The 14,275-nt window shown below is 43.9% G+C and overlaps 2 protein-coding genes across 8 annotated transcripts in view; one reads left to right on the forward strand and one right to left on the reverse strand.

The window, feature by feature from the left end:
* LOC306702024 (uncharacterized protein) overlaps positions 1-14,275 on the reverse strand; it is a 272,978-nt gene that overhangs the window by 84,718 nt on the left and 173,985 nt on the right. The gene's annotated exons all lie outside the window — the stretch shown is intronic.
* fat2 (FAT atypical cadherin 2) overlaps positions 1-14,275 on the forward strand; it is an 88,994-nt gene that overhangs the window by 1,279 nt on the left and 73,440 nt on the right. The window contains exon 2 of the mRNA XM_079167506.1: positions 10,279-13,545. Coding sequence (XP_079023632.1) covers positions 10,293-13,545 — 3,253 coding nt within the window. The 5' untranslated portion in view covers positions 10,279-10,292. The remainder of the gene's footprint in view (positions 1-10,278; positions 13,546-14,275) is intronic.

Consider the following 14,275-nt stretch of genomic DNA (forward strand, 5'->3'; position numbering starts at 1 on the left):
TTTAGTTTTCCCATCTTGTAAAGTTTTCGGGAACGTTTATGCTGAAATATTACAGTCAAGCATGTGCAGACCACTCAGTCGGGACGGAGTTTTAAAACGATCTAATGGGCGATTTGGCAAAAGCTGAGCCTCAGTCGTGACGGCGCTGGCTACACGGCTGTTTGGAGTTAGTTGAGATGAAGTCTGGACTTGGAGGATGGATGGACCTGCTCGTCATAAAGGATCGATGGACATTACTCTCGTGCAATTAGGCCGTCAGCCTCTTCAAATGACTGTTTTACTGCCTGCTCTGCGGCTGCAGGGAAGTGAATAAATTAGCCAAGGAATGGGTCGAAGAGAGTGAGGATACGAGGGATACGTTTAGTTAAAGGCAGCCTAATCCCAACAAACACACCTGTGCAGCCCCTCTAACTGACCTACACACCTATCGAACCACTCACCCCGTACGGTCGGGTCCAAACTGACCGTCAGAATGTCTATTAGGGTAAATGCTGCCGGGGCATTTCTGACCCTCCCTGTAATTATGGTATTTGCTCTGAGGCCTGAGTGACCCTTTGGGTGTGTGTGTGTGTGTGTGTGTGTGTGTGTGAAGGGGCAGTTTAACTTTAAAAGGACCCCCGTCGCCCCCCTTCCCCCTGTTCCCTCCTCACAACCTTCCACCTTTAATGACCCAACCCTGCCCACTGCAGCTCTCAGAGAAGAGGCCAAGAAAAACACAGCGAAACAGGCTGTCCTAGTACTGTACAGTATGGTATTATAGACACATATATACATATATATATATATATATATATATATATATATATATATATATATATATATATATATATATGCGAAGGGTTAGTTGTCTAAAATGGTTTCATACACATGCAGTTGTTCTATTTTTATAAATGAATGTTAAAGGGTTAAACAAATAGAGTCCAAGCGCACTGCTTTATCCTCTCAGCGGTTCCCCCACACTGACTTTAAATCTCATCCCCGGAACGTTTCCATGACTTCACACTGAACTTTTACGAGTGCCCACAGCGGAGCGCCGACTACAACTTTTACAGACGCCGTGACGGTGAAAGTTTCAGGGTCGGGAGGAGCTGCTCCTCTGAGACAAACGGCTGCAGTTGGCAGTTGGTCAGAACAGAACTGTGTGATATGGTAGCACAAACACTAATATGACGTACAGTCTTCTCGTGTTGTCATACCATTTACACCAAGGTATCCATCTCTTTAATATCTTTGGTTGAATCAAGTCATTGTGACCGTTGAGTGGGTTTTACATCAACACGAGAGTTATTTAGTCGGCTGGTTCAGGCAAAGACAGACTTCCCCTTCTGGTTATTTGATACATAAAGAGTATCCTGTATGATGTTGCTGACATTACTTTGTTTATTGTCCGTCCTCAGACGTTGCCCCAGCATGATACGGATCATTGTGCAGTATTGGCGAGCAGAGTTTATCACAGCAGAGTTTCATAGAACAGTCAAAGTTTAATGTCCCCAAACAGTAGCTGTGATCCCGATCAGTGTTTACTAAAGTTTTTCATTTGTATGTATTTATTGAAGTCTCTCAGTCTGTGAGTTTCATCAGAGCTCTGTGGTCCTGACAGGGTTAAGTAGCTCTGAAAACCAAAAGCAGCTCGGGGCTGTTAGCCCACCCCAATATAACCACTCAGCTCCAGTTAAATGCCTCCGTGGCTTCATGCTGTGGGGGGGGTCAGACAGGTCGCCCTTCTCCGACCCCTGACCCTCTCCGGGCCGGGGTTAACATCGTAACCCCACCCTCACGTAATCCAGGAGGTCTGATCTGAAATTACACTCCTCCAGAGGCGTGGGAGGGTTTCTGCAGATGCTGTTTTGAAGTTTAGTTCTCAGCAATTTAACTTTATTTATTATGCAGAATATAGCAATTGCAAACTTTAATGCCCAGATCACATGAGACTTAAAGTACTGTGGGTAAAGTTCTCTTTTGCTGATCATACTAAAAACTGACTCTGTGCCTTAAAACTCAAATCTGAAGCTAATGTTGTATGAAATGTTCGAATAATGTCCCTGAATAATGAGGTCCCACGCTAATGATTCAAAAGAGAGGGATGAGGGGACACTGTTGAGCGGAAGTCAAGAGTCAGAGTCATTACGCACAGATAGCAGTGATGAAGGAAAAAAGAGCAGAGCGTCTGAGCAGGGAGAGGGGGATGAAGGAGAGGGGGATGAGGGAGAGGGGGATGAGGGAGAGGGGGATGAAGGAGAGGGGGATGAGGGAGAGGGGGATGAAGAAGGAGGAAAAGAAGGAGAGGGGGATGAAGAAGGAGGGATAAAGGATAGAGGGATGAAGGAGAGGGGAAAGAAGGAGAGATGTATGAAGAAGGGAAAGAAGGAGAGGGGGTGAAGGAGAGGGGGAGGATGGAGAGAGGGATGAAGGAGAGAGGGATAAAGGAGAGTGGAAAGAAGGAGAGAGGGACGAAGGAGAGGGTGATGAAGGAGAGAGGGATGAAGGAGAGAGGGATGAAGTAGAGGGGGATGAAGGAGAGAGGGATGAAGTAGAGGGGGATGAAGGAGAGAGGGATGAAGTAGAGGGGGATGAAGGAGAGGGGTAGAAGGAGAGAGGGATGAAGGAGAGAGGGATGAAGGAGAGGGTGATGAAGGAGAGAGGGATGAAGGAGAGAGGGATGAAGTAGAGGGGGATGAAGGAGAGGGGGATGAAGGAGAGAGGGATGAAGGAGAGGGGGATGAAGGAGAGAGGGATGAAGTAGAGGGGGATGAAGGAGAGAGGGATGAAGGAGAGGGTGATGAAGGAGAGAGGGATGAAGGAGAGAGGGATGAAGTAGAGGGGGATGAAGGAGAGGGGGATGAAGGAGAGAGGGATGAAGGAGAGGGGGATGAAGGAGAGAGGGATGAAGGAGAGAGGGATGAAGGAGAGAGGGATGAAGGAGAGGGGTATGAAGGAGAGGGGTATGAAGGAGAGAGGGATGAAGGAGAGAGGGATGAAGGAGGCTCATCCCGTCTGACCTCTGACCTGATGTTCTCATGTGTCAGCATGAAGACGTGTGGAGGAGAAGTGAAACACCTTCTTTAAACAGCAGCCTGTAACTTTCGTCTCTCTCTCGGTGGTCTGGCAGAGCTCAGCACGCGTCGTTGGCTGCACTAAAGATGATTGATTTTCTTTTGTGAAATATATTATTCGTATTTAGCTCCAATTTAGCTCCAACCAATTTCCTGCGTAAAACCCGCCAAAATAAACCCTCCTCACACCCGATGTGACGAACACATTGGCTGCCATTTAACTTTGCTTCTGATCTCCTTCTAATCGACATCGGGATATCAGGAACCTCGCACTGTGCCGAGGATAACGTGAGACGTTCCACCGACTGCACGCAGCTCAAATAACCGTTTGACCGTTTACAGAAACCTTCCAGCTATGTAGGATTCTTTAGGGATTATAATGTATTATTCTCAAGGACGAAGACCCTCAACTCGGTTTCTAAACCTGAGGCCCATTCAGACAAACTGTGTGTGGCATCAGACTGATTACAGTTGTAAGTCAGCAGCGTCTGGTTTTCATTCATTCCTTGACTCAAATAACAGCTGTGATGACTTGGACTGACTAAAGATGTCCAAACTTTAACCTTATTTATCTGCTAGTGAAGCTGCTTTTCTTCTCTGATTGTTGTTGCTCATCACTTCTGTGAAAACAGCTTCCTCACACCCCGGAGAGCTCTTAACAGGGCTTTAAATGCTAACGACCTGCACATCTCACCGAGTGTACTAAGTGTAACCTTTATTCTGAAAGGAGCCTTCCTCCTGTAACACCTCGCTGAGGCAACTCACTGTCACATTTGACATTTCGTGGGTTATTTCACTCCGTGAATCTTAAAGGAGGAGCACAAACATCATTTGTGTTTTGTAGTCAACAAATTTGTTTTTGTGTTTTTTCTTAGTTTTTATCTCCGCGGTAATAACAAGAGTGAGCTCTTATTAGAGTGACATGGAGTGAAGCCCATCCATCCATCACGGCTTCATACTGCCGCACAGACTCATTACCGTGTTAGATTGTATCAAGGCACAGACTCTGGGTGTTAATGGGGTTTTTTATGAATGGGGAGGAAATTGAACTCGGCTTATGCAAATGAGAAGTAGTCTGAAAGTAAGTTTGGTTGCACGTGGAGGAAAATGTGTTTGCAGCATCACGGCAGTCAACACTTCAAACCCCTTTATTTAGCTTTTACAAGCATGATTCAAACACTTAAGTCATTGTTTATAGATAAGGACATTATTTATGCATTATAGTTATATAAAAAGGTAATGAATGACTTATTACACAGCATACAGAATACATACATCTTTAACCGTATTTAATATATATGTAATAAACATGAACATGTCCTTGTGTGATACATTCGTCAGCCATGTACATGCATCCACAAATCATTTACAAATGAGTTTAAAACGAGTCGTGAGGATCTTGAAGGTTCGTTCTTCACCTTTTGAAATAGTAGTTTGAGAAGAAACCACTCAAGACCTACTTACTGTATTTCTTTCAGCTTTCGCCTGCATTTAGTTGCCTTCATCAACAGTCATGGAGTATTTATAGAAAATTAAATTCCTCATTCATAATTAGAAGTATGATACCATACCATTAGAAGTATACATATAATTATACATTTACTAAAAATAAGTAATATATCATTAAGACTGTAATCAACATTGACAGCTACACTACAGTCTCTTATAAATCAATAATTCACATTTGTATAGACTTCTCATGAACACTAAACGGTGCGGGTAAAGATAAAGTGGAGATCAATGTTAAATAAAGAGGTGTTTCTTTGACGGAGAGGTACATTAGTCCATCTGTTTTTTTTTAGCGATTCCTTTGAAACGCCCACGTCCAAAAACCTTTTCTTCTGATATTACATTTCAACTGAATCCCAGCAGCTCCCTTTTCTTTCTTTTCTTCTGGAGATCGGGGGTGTAATCACCTCACAAAAACACAGGAACCAGGTCGCTGGGATGAATGCAGCCGGAGAAGGAACAGGAGGGCAGGGGGGGAATAATGGCGTATAGTTTTCAGGAAAGAAACCCTGAAATCCTTTAATTCCCTTATAAGACCACTTTCTTAATCTTTTTACCGCAGTTTTCTGGTGAAGAGCCTTTGTACAAACATATGGAGATAATAATTACCTGCATGCTGTGTGCTGTTGGCTCCGTCAGATCAAACCACCCCCCCCCTCCCATCATAAAATAGTCCCGGGGTTTACAAAGCCAGATTGGCAGCTCTACGGATCCATGATTCAACATGTCGCTGTTGCAACAGTCAACACACAGGAAATGGGTGAATGAGTGAAGTGCTCTGTGCGTTAGAAACTGATGAGTCAGCAGACAGTGGCTGAGGCCAAGAACAGACAAAACAAGAGGTTAAACCGCGATGTCCTTATTGATTTCACTAGTTTTACTTTTTGCTTAAATATTCCTTTAAGAGGCAAACCTCACACACAAAACACGAGATAAGAGGCCATTGACCCTTCGCTGAGTCCAAACCTTCTTTTGTTCCGTCAATCTGTCACATCCGACACTTTAGCTATGAATCCAGACCTTCGCTGTACTGTAGGTACCGATGGGGCGGACCGGCCTTTAACCACCTTCACAGTAACGATAAGATCAACTGACAATCATCATGAATAATAGCTGCAAACATAAAAGAAACATGATTCATTTATTTAATAAAATAATCTATAAATGAGTCTGTGACTCTGTGTGAACCTTCAGCACATAGAGAGGAATGAAAGTGTAAAGTTTGGTGTGTGTAAGAGCTGCTGAAGTAAAACTCGTAGATATCACCATGAAACTTCACCACTTCATTACTCACATTAAGAGGGTTGCTTTTTTGTGTTACAAGTTTTCGGAAATTATGTTTACATATGCAAATAAGGCATTATGTAACGGTAACTTTAGGTGAATTTAGTAGAAATCTACAAACATAAATAGATAAAGTAGTGAAATAAATAACTAAATGTGTATTTTGGATGTTTTCATTCCACTAGCCTGAAAGGAGACGTGTTATGGAAGCTAAATAGACCAAAATCTACCAAAATCTACCTACATATGCTGTTATACCTGCGATAAACCTTTCATTAGGTTGATAATATCGTCCTGCTGATACATCGGTCCGCTCTACTGGAAACTCTCAATGGAGAAGTGATAAGCAGTGATGATTATGTGGCCTCAGCCTGCAGCGGAGAAGCTTCCCTGACTTGTGATAAGAACTGTGTGAGACAATGACGAGGTCAGTCAGCTCCACACTGACAGGCGGAGGTGGTGGAGTGAATGAAGAGCTGCAGATACTGTTCTGTCTGTACTGGGAGCCAAGGGGGCGATGGTGAAATGTGATCCGGGGAGCTGGAGCTCGACATGTGGCTGCAGGTTACTACCTGGAACACACACACACTGGGAGGGTGTGTGTGTGTGTGAGGATGTGTGTGTGTGTGAGGATGTGTGTAACCGGCATGTGTGATCTGACCTCAGCAGCTGCAGTAATGGCCTGAGGTTTCTGCCCTGCAGCGCTGGATGTGTGGATTAAAGCATGAATGCTTCCACTCAAGTTCAGGCGAGTTCACTGACAAACTCAGTTTGCAGCAAAATCATAAAATTAAAAAAAAAAAAAAAATTGTGTTTTTTTTTTTGCAGCAGTATTACATAAAATACTTGTCAGCAGTACTAGTGACTGTGGTCGAAAGTCAACTTTTTAGACTACGGGGGAGAAAATAAATGAACGCCGTTTTGTTCATTCAGACTGGATTGTTTTTTAAATATACATAAAATCCAGCATGCAACACAAAGGTTCACTTCCACTATAACTACCTCTGTATGCCGGGAAACCGCGTGTGATGATGAGGAAAGTGATGCTGATTTGTGGGATTCATTACATGTCTGACAGCGTGAATCATATTTCTGTGTTCACGTGATCCATCCTCATCTCCTACTTCCATCAGAGCTCCTCTGGTTGGTCACTAAAGGCTTTAGCTGCTGATTTGTCTTTATTTCACACTACGTAAAGCAAACACTTGTATGTGTTTCTCTTTTTGAGTTATGATGTTACCAAATAGTGTCCGATGCTTTTTAAGAGTACTGGGTCATCTGTCATTTCTTTCAATAGGACAAACGTTTCTAGATGTATTTGTCTTTGTTTTTTGATTGCTGACTTGATACTGTAATACCTCTTATAGTAATATGTTTTGGGTTAAGTTTATGTCCAGCACAGTGTTTACTTTGTTTGTGTGGGCCACAGATCATATTTCCAGGTGTTAAATAACTGCAGAAACCCAGCCTGATATCGCCAGATTTGAAAGCGAATGTGAGTTAATCCGGCACTTTACCGCTCAACGGCTTATCAACACGTGAGCGACCAATGTATCTTCATAAAACGGTTCGTATGATATCAGACAAAAAAAGTGAATCCGCATTTTTGTAGCTTAAGAATGCTCTTTTTTTGATAAAACATTCAGCATTTTAAATCAAATTGGGCAACCCTGGTGCAAGGTTTTGTTCCAAACTGTGAAGCGATTCTTCGGATACGAAGTTGATATAATTATAACTGATGGCCTTGATATATACCAACTCTTGTGTTTCTAACACTTATTTAGAATATCATTAAAAGAAACCTTTAAAATGTTAAGTGTCATTCCCACCAAACCACAGACGGATTCTCTGTGCAGATCATTCTGTTTTGTTTCGTATTATGTGAAAGGAAAGTTAGTTTTTTTGCAGTTTGGGTGAACTGACCCCTTAAGAAGAACCTTGATCGCACTTCTAAATGGCTGCATTTGAATTCAGAGAGATTTGTTCTGTCCACAGGGATAAGCATATTAAAGTGTTTTTCAAAGACGCAATCTGTCTCAGACCTTTAATTATTTCACTGAGGATTACTTTATTCCTCATTATGCTGATCCTGTCCATATCTTTGAGACCCAGATCAATGTGAAAGTTGATGTATATGCTGTGCACATATTGTAATCAACGAACCACACACACTGTCGCTCAAAATAAGTAGTCCTCTTATTTATGTATTCATGCAGTGAAAGCTGTAATCTATCAGGTATCTCTATTGAGATTTGAGCCTAATAAGAAAACCCCCAAGTAGCTAATCTGTAATCTGTTTTTGGAGATGTAGAATATAGATAACAAAATGCCTTACATGTCTTGCGAAACCCAAATAGTGACCCTGACTATCTGTCACCAAGTGCCCTGACTGGAGATAAAACCCCACATACCTGTCACCCTCCACTGGAACCCCCAGCGCCAGTCTACCTGGAGACACAGACGTGAACGCTTGGTACTTCGACCACAAACTGTTTTTATAAACCCACATAAATCCTGAGATAAAGTACGACACCGGTATCCATAGCGTCACAACATGGAGGCATCTTTCCCCTTCGTGTGGCTCATTAGGACTCTTAATGGCTTCACAATGGGGTCAATAGATTAGATTCTCTTTCATAATACTATCTGAACAAGCTGATTTCTTGCAGTGGAGTGAAATGGTAACAAAAAACAAAAAAGCAGCACCCATAATATCTCTTTATCGCTGATCTTAGGGAACGGCATCTCTGCCCCGCAGATTGTTCAGTGCAGATTCCTTTTAGCTCTGGACGGGCTGTCAGAGTGGCAGTGAAGGGCAAAGTGTTCTAGCCTCCGGTTCTCTCTGCTGTCAGTCTCGAGCGTTGTGAAATCCGAGCCGGCTTGGTGTGGTCGTGCATCCGCCCGGCTCGCTTTAGCTCATGTCAAAAAAGAAACTTAATCTGGGAGAAAATATTTTCCTTCAAACTTAATTGACAGTTCAGTTTTTTTTGACCAAGCTGGTAAAAGTTGAATTAAGGTCATCTTGCATTCATGAGCTTTTTTCTTCCCCAATGTGTTTCTCATATAATGAGGTTGATTTTTAAGATGCGTCCCTTGATTTGTGAATGGTTTTGAGAAAGGTGCCAAAACATAAACGGACAGCTTTGCAGAATGCTCCAACTCTTCCCACGTTACTCATATCTCCCACTTTGTTCCTTTTGCTATCAGTCTGAGGGTCGACGAACTGTACCTGCACACAGGTAAACAGTTAGCATAGCCAGGGAATGCTAAATCCTGATAACATCAGTTATGCCACCGTAGCACTGAAGTATGAATAACACTGATTCAAATATAGATAAGGGAATATAATGAGATAATTTTCTCACTGTAGAATGTACCCTGAAGGAAACTGAGAGTGAGAATATCTTTAAATGACACTTTGTGGGTGCTTTTATTCAAAAGAAAATAGAATATGTACTAGACAGATAACTCAAAATAGACTTTAATCTAATGTGTGAGTCTCCAGCCTTTCAGAACTTATTTTATGCTTGTTTGGAAAAACCATAAGAAAACCTTTAAAGAACAACTTGCCATCTAATTAAATGCAGCATTCAGTAAATGTTTTACAAGCAATGCAAATGAGGCCGTGGTTTTCATCTGAGACGCTTTAACTTTATTACAGTCAGTGATCTAAATTCGCCCCAGTGTTCATGCAGCCCATTCTGACCGAGTCTCCCTCGTAACTGAGATATTAAAATTCCGACAGTGTGGGATCTTGATCCTTTGTTGATCATGAAAGCAGCAGTTTGGTGGCTCATGGCTTCTGGGACGTCTAATACACACACACAGCAATCAGCAGCTCAGACGTACAGTACACATGCAGCCGTTTACACTCGGATCAGGACTGAACCACCCACTGTCATCTGCACGATACCGAGCCATCAAACTACAAATCCCTCCTCATAGCTCTGTGATGACAAAGGCTTAGAAGTGGTAATTATGATGAGTACTTTTTGCTAATATTTTGCCACCAAAGGAATAATTATGGGGAAGGTTTTGAGCTGCCACCTGTCTATAAAAGCTTGGAGACAACTTTCTGCTGCTGAAACAACGTGTTTTACTTTGCCTTCTTTTTTTTTTTTTTTTTGGTTAAGGCAAGTTGGGGCAGGAGTCAGATACCTCGCCAAAGGCCTCCCCTCTGCTGTTGTGTCATTGTGTAATCTGTGTCCATTTTGTACTCTTTTTGGAGCTTAGTGCCAATGATTGGTTTCTATTTAGAAAATAGTGTAGGTACGAGGGTTAAGTGTGTATTACAAGTTATGCAAAGCAAAACAGACAAGATTATTTACTCAAGGAAACTATTTTGGTTTCCAAAAAGGCTCCTCCTTTTTTTGGTTTATAGATTATGTTCACATGACATTTAATTGTCTCGTTCTTTCTTTCCTTTGTACAGGCCTGAGGATCGTCATGGAGGCACCGAAGATGGCAGCTTTAGGAACAGCTCTCCTCGCTTTAGCATCGGTCCTCCTGCACGTGGCGAGATGTCATGGGAGCATGGGAAAAGGAAAAGACAGCTCGCCGCTGAGGTTCACGCATCATCTCTACAACGCCACCATCAATGAGAACTCGGCCCCGCGGACGTTCGTTGAGACGCCGGTGAAGATGGGTGTTGAGGTGACGGATCTGTTCTGGGAAATCAAATACGATGTCGTCTCGGGCGATGACGACGGCCTTTTCCAAGCAGAGGCAGTTCAAGTTGGAGATTTCTGCTTCCTCAGGATCAAAACACGCAGCAGTAACTCGGCACAACTCAACAGGGAGGTCAGAGACGCTTACACTCTCACCGTGGCGGCCACCGAAAACACTTTTGACTTACAGGCGAAGACGAAGGTGTTTGTCCAAGTGCTTGATACCAACGACCTAAAGCCTCTTTTCTATCCTGCCTCGTACAACGAGGCCATCAGGGAAGACACTCCAGTTAAGTCAAGTGTGGTGAGGGTAAGCGCCACAGACGCCGACATCGGGAGCAACGCTCGGTTTTATTACTCGTTCACCACCAGAGCTCATCCTTTTGTTGTCGACCCTTTCACGGGCACGATCAGCCTCGTCAAGAAGCTCAATCACACCCAAAAAGAGAGGTACGACCTCACGGTTTTAGCTGAGGACCGGACAAAGAAGATATCCGGTGTTCAAAAATTTGGTAATGTCGCCAGGGTTACAATAAACGTTCAAAAGACGTCCGTGGGGGCTCCAGTTATCAAACCTCCCCTCAGACCCACAGTATCTACAGATGGCAAAATAACTATGGATGTCCACGTGGAGGCAGGAGTTAAGCCTGTGGAATCCCTCAATATTGTTGGAGGGGATCCACACAAGTGTTTTGAGATAATCCCTTTAGGTGTGCAGGGCTGTGACTTCCAAGTCATCTCTACAAAGAGGATTATCTGGTCTCAAACTCCTTTTGGGTTGAATCTGTCCCTTCAAGCTAAAGACAGGAGCTTCCCGAGTTTACTCTCTCCAATTATGCTAATCCATGTTCCGGTTTATCATTACAGCCCTTTGGCATTTTTAGAGGACACCTACATTGTCCCCCTGAGTGAGTTTTCACCCCCTAAAACTCACGTGGTTAAGGTTTCGGTCACCTCGGTATCTTATAATGTTACCTTCAGTATAAAAAATAACCCGGACAGCACTAAATTTAAAATAAATCCCAAAACCGGAATTATCATAACAACAGAAAAATTTGACTATGAGAGAAAGGAACGATACGAGTTCGATGTAGTGGCCAATCATGGTGACGCTGAGACTCACATAGTGATTGAGATAACCGATGAAAACGACAACAGCCCACAGTTCACCCACACCTCCTATCAGGCCACACTGGATGAAAACACCCCCGTTGGCAGCAGTGTTTTGAAAGTCGCCGCCACTGACAAAGATAAAGGAAAAAACGGCTTTGTGACTTTCGCTATTGCGAACGCTGGACCCTTACCTTTCATAATAGACCCATTCACCGGTGTCATCTCTACCACCGAACACTTGGACTACGAGCGCATGAAACGGCTGTACCACCTGAGAGTTTGGGCCTCAGACAGCGGCAGCCCCTTCAGTCAGGTCAGCGAATGCCCCGTGACGATAACCCTGAACAACGTCAACGATAACTTCCCTCTGCTTGAGAGGGTGGGCTGCAACACCACCATACCTCAAGATTTACCCGTGGGACACACAGTCGCTGAGCTGTCGGCCATTGATGTGGATGAGCTGCAGCACTTGAGGTACGTCATCGAGTCGGGAAATGAGCTCCAAGTATTTGCTCTTGACTCGGTGTCGGGAGCCGTCACCCTTAAGCAGCCGATTCCCCTGCGAGAGGGTGCTTTCAATTTGAGAGTTGTAGCCACAGACGGGAAACATTTCTCTGAAGCGTCACTTATCAGGGTAACTGTCACTAACAGAGGTGATAACGCAACGCTCCGCTGCCACGAAACGGACGTTGTAAAACAGCTGAAGGATAAACTGATTGAGTCAATCAACCCCAGTTTAACCAATCAAGAGGAAAACACCTTCTCTGATATTCACATCACCAACCGGCATTCTCCCAAGTTTGACTCGAGCATCCCAGGTTCAATCGACCTGATTGAGGACCATCCACTGCTTTCCACCTTAGTTCAGTTCAATGCGACAGACACTGACACTGGGTTTAACAGTAAGCTGGTGTACACCATATCAAGTGGGAATGAGAACGGCTGTTTCTCCATCGATATTTTCTCCGGTGACCTTCAGTTAGTTTGCCCATTAGACCGAGAGAGTAAAGAGTTCTACATCCTGAACATCACTGTTTATGATTTGGGAACGCCGCAGACATCCGCGTGGAAGTTCGTTGCAGTGAACGTCATGGACGTCAACGACAATGCTCCTGTTTTCGATCAGCCCAGGTATGTGATACGTGTGCCTGAGAACACAGAGGTCGACTCCATCGTTTTTACGGCTCGCGCAATAGACCCCGACATCGACACGAGCGGAAGTGTCCAGTACTCCCTGCTGACACCTACCGACATGTTCAGAATTGATGAAGTGACCGGTGAGGTGACTGTGACGAGTGGTTTGGATCGAGAAACCTCACCCAGGCACGACCTCAGGATCGTAGCCAGAGACCAAGCCAAACTTGGCCCTCAGTTGTTCTCCATGGTTGACCTGGTGGTGGTTTTGCAAGACATAAATGACAACCCACCCAAGTTTGTACCCAAAGTTTACAAAATAAAAGTTCCAGAGGATGTACCCGTGGGCACCCTCCTCGTGTGGGTTGAGAGCGTTGACTTAGATCTGGGCAGCGGAGGCCTCGTCACCTACAACCTCAAGAATAAAGAAGGCGAGATCTTTCACCTCGACTCCTCCACGGGTGCCTTGATCCTCGAGAGGGAGCTGGACTTTGAGAGGCGGTCGGTTTACAACCTCACAGTCCGGGCCGTCGATCACGGCCGCCCTCGCTCCCTCTCCTCCTCCTGCTTTGTGGAGATTCAGGTTCTGGATGTCAACGAGAACCTCAACAGACCAGTGTTCTCAGAGTTTGTGTATGAAGCCGGAGTGATGGAGGATGCAGCAGTGGGGACATCAGTGGTCACGCTTACAGCTTCAGACAAGGACCTGGGCAGAGATGGAGTTGTCCGGTACCACATCCATGAAGGCTCTGGTCTTGGAGTGTTCACCATTGACGAGGAAACAGGTACAAACACTGGTTTCGCATTTTTATAGTTGGTGGTTGTATTGTTGGCATTTAGGGGAAATGGGGAAATAATTTATTTGCTTGATCTACACTAGGGTTAAAAGAAAACAAATCAAGTTTGAACATGTGATCCGAATATATTCAAAAACATCCTGCTGACGATCCTAAACTCTGCTGGTTAACTGACGTAGTTTCCCTCATTTGCCTTGTGTGCTTGACGTGGGTTAGCAATGGCGCAAATAAAACCAGAAATAGAAGACCCAGGTTGGCTGTTATGTTGCTGTTTTTGCATTTTGAAAGTCTACAAACGGCCTTAATTTCATTCATTATTTAAAAACCCGCCAGCCAACAGATATTTCCTGACGTTACTCGTCTCCTCCCAGAAATTAAGCTGTAATTCAAACAGCTCGTAATTACAGATCTTTCTTTTTTATTCCATTTTTTGTATTGTAAAGATTTCTCATCCATGTTGACATGAATGTGGAGAGTTTAGTTCATACTTGACTGTGGAAACAGCAGTTGGCAAACTTACCACAAGTCTTAAAATACTGAACACATACATTTCAATGACAAATGGGCAATATCTATCAGCTGATGAAGATCATGTGCTATGACTGAAAGCACAAGAAACTGCTGCGAATGGACCTTGTGGTTTTACACCAAATTTTTTTTTTGTGTCAGCACTATTCACCTCTAAGCAGGTCAGAGGTCAGATTCAGGTAGAGTCTGC

This window comes from Pholis gunnellus, assembly GCF_910591455.1.
Source record: "Pholis gunnellus genome assembly, chromosome: 10".
NCBI classification, from domain to species: Eukaryota; Metazoa; Chordata; class Actinopteri; order Perciformes; family Pholidae; genus Pholis; species Pholis gunnellus.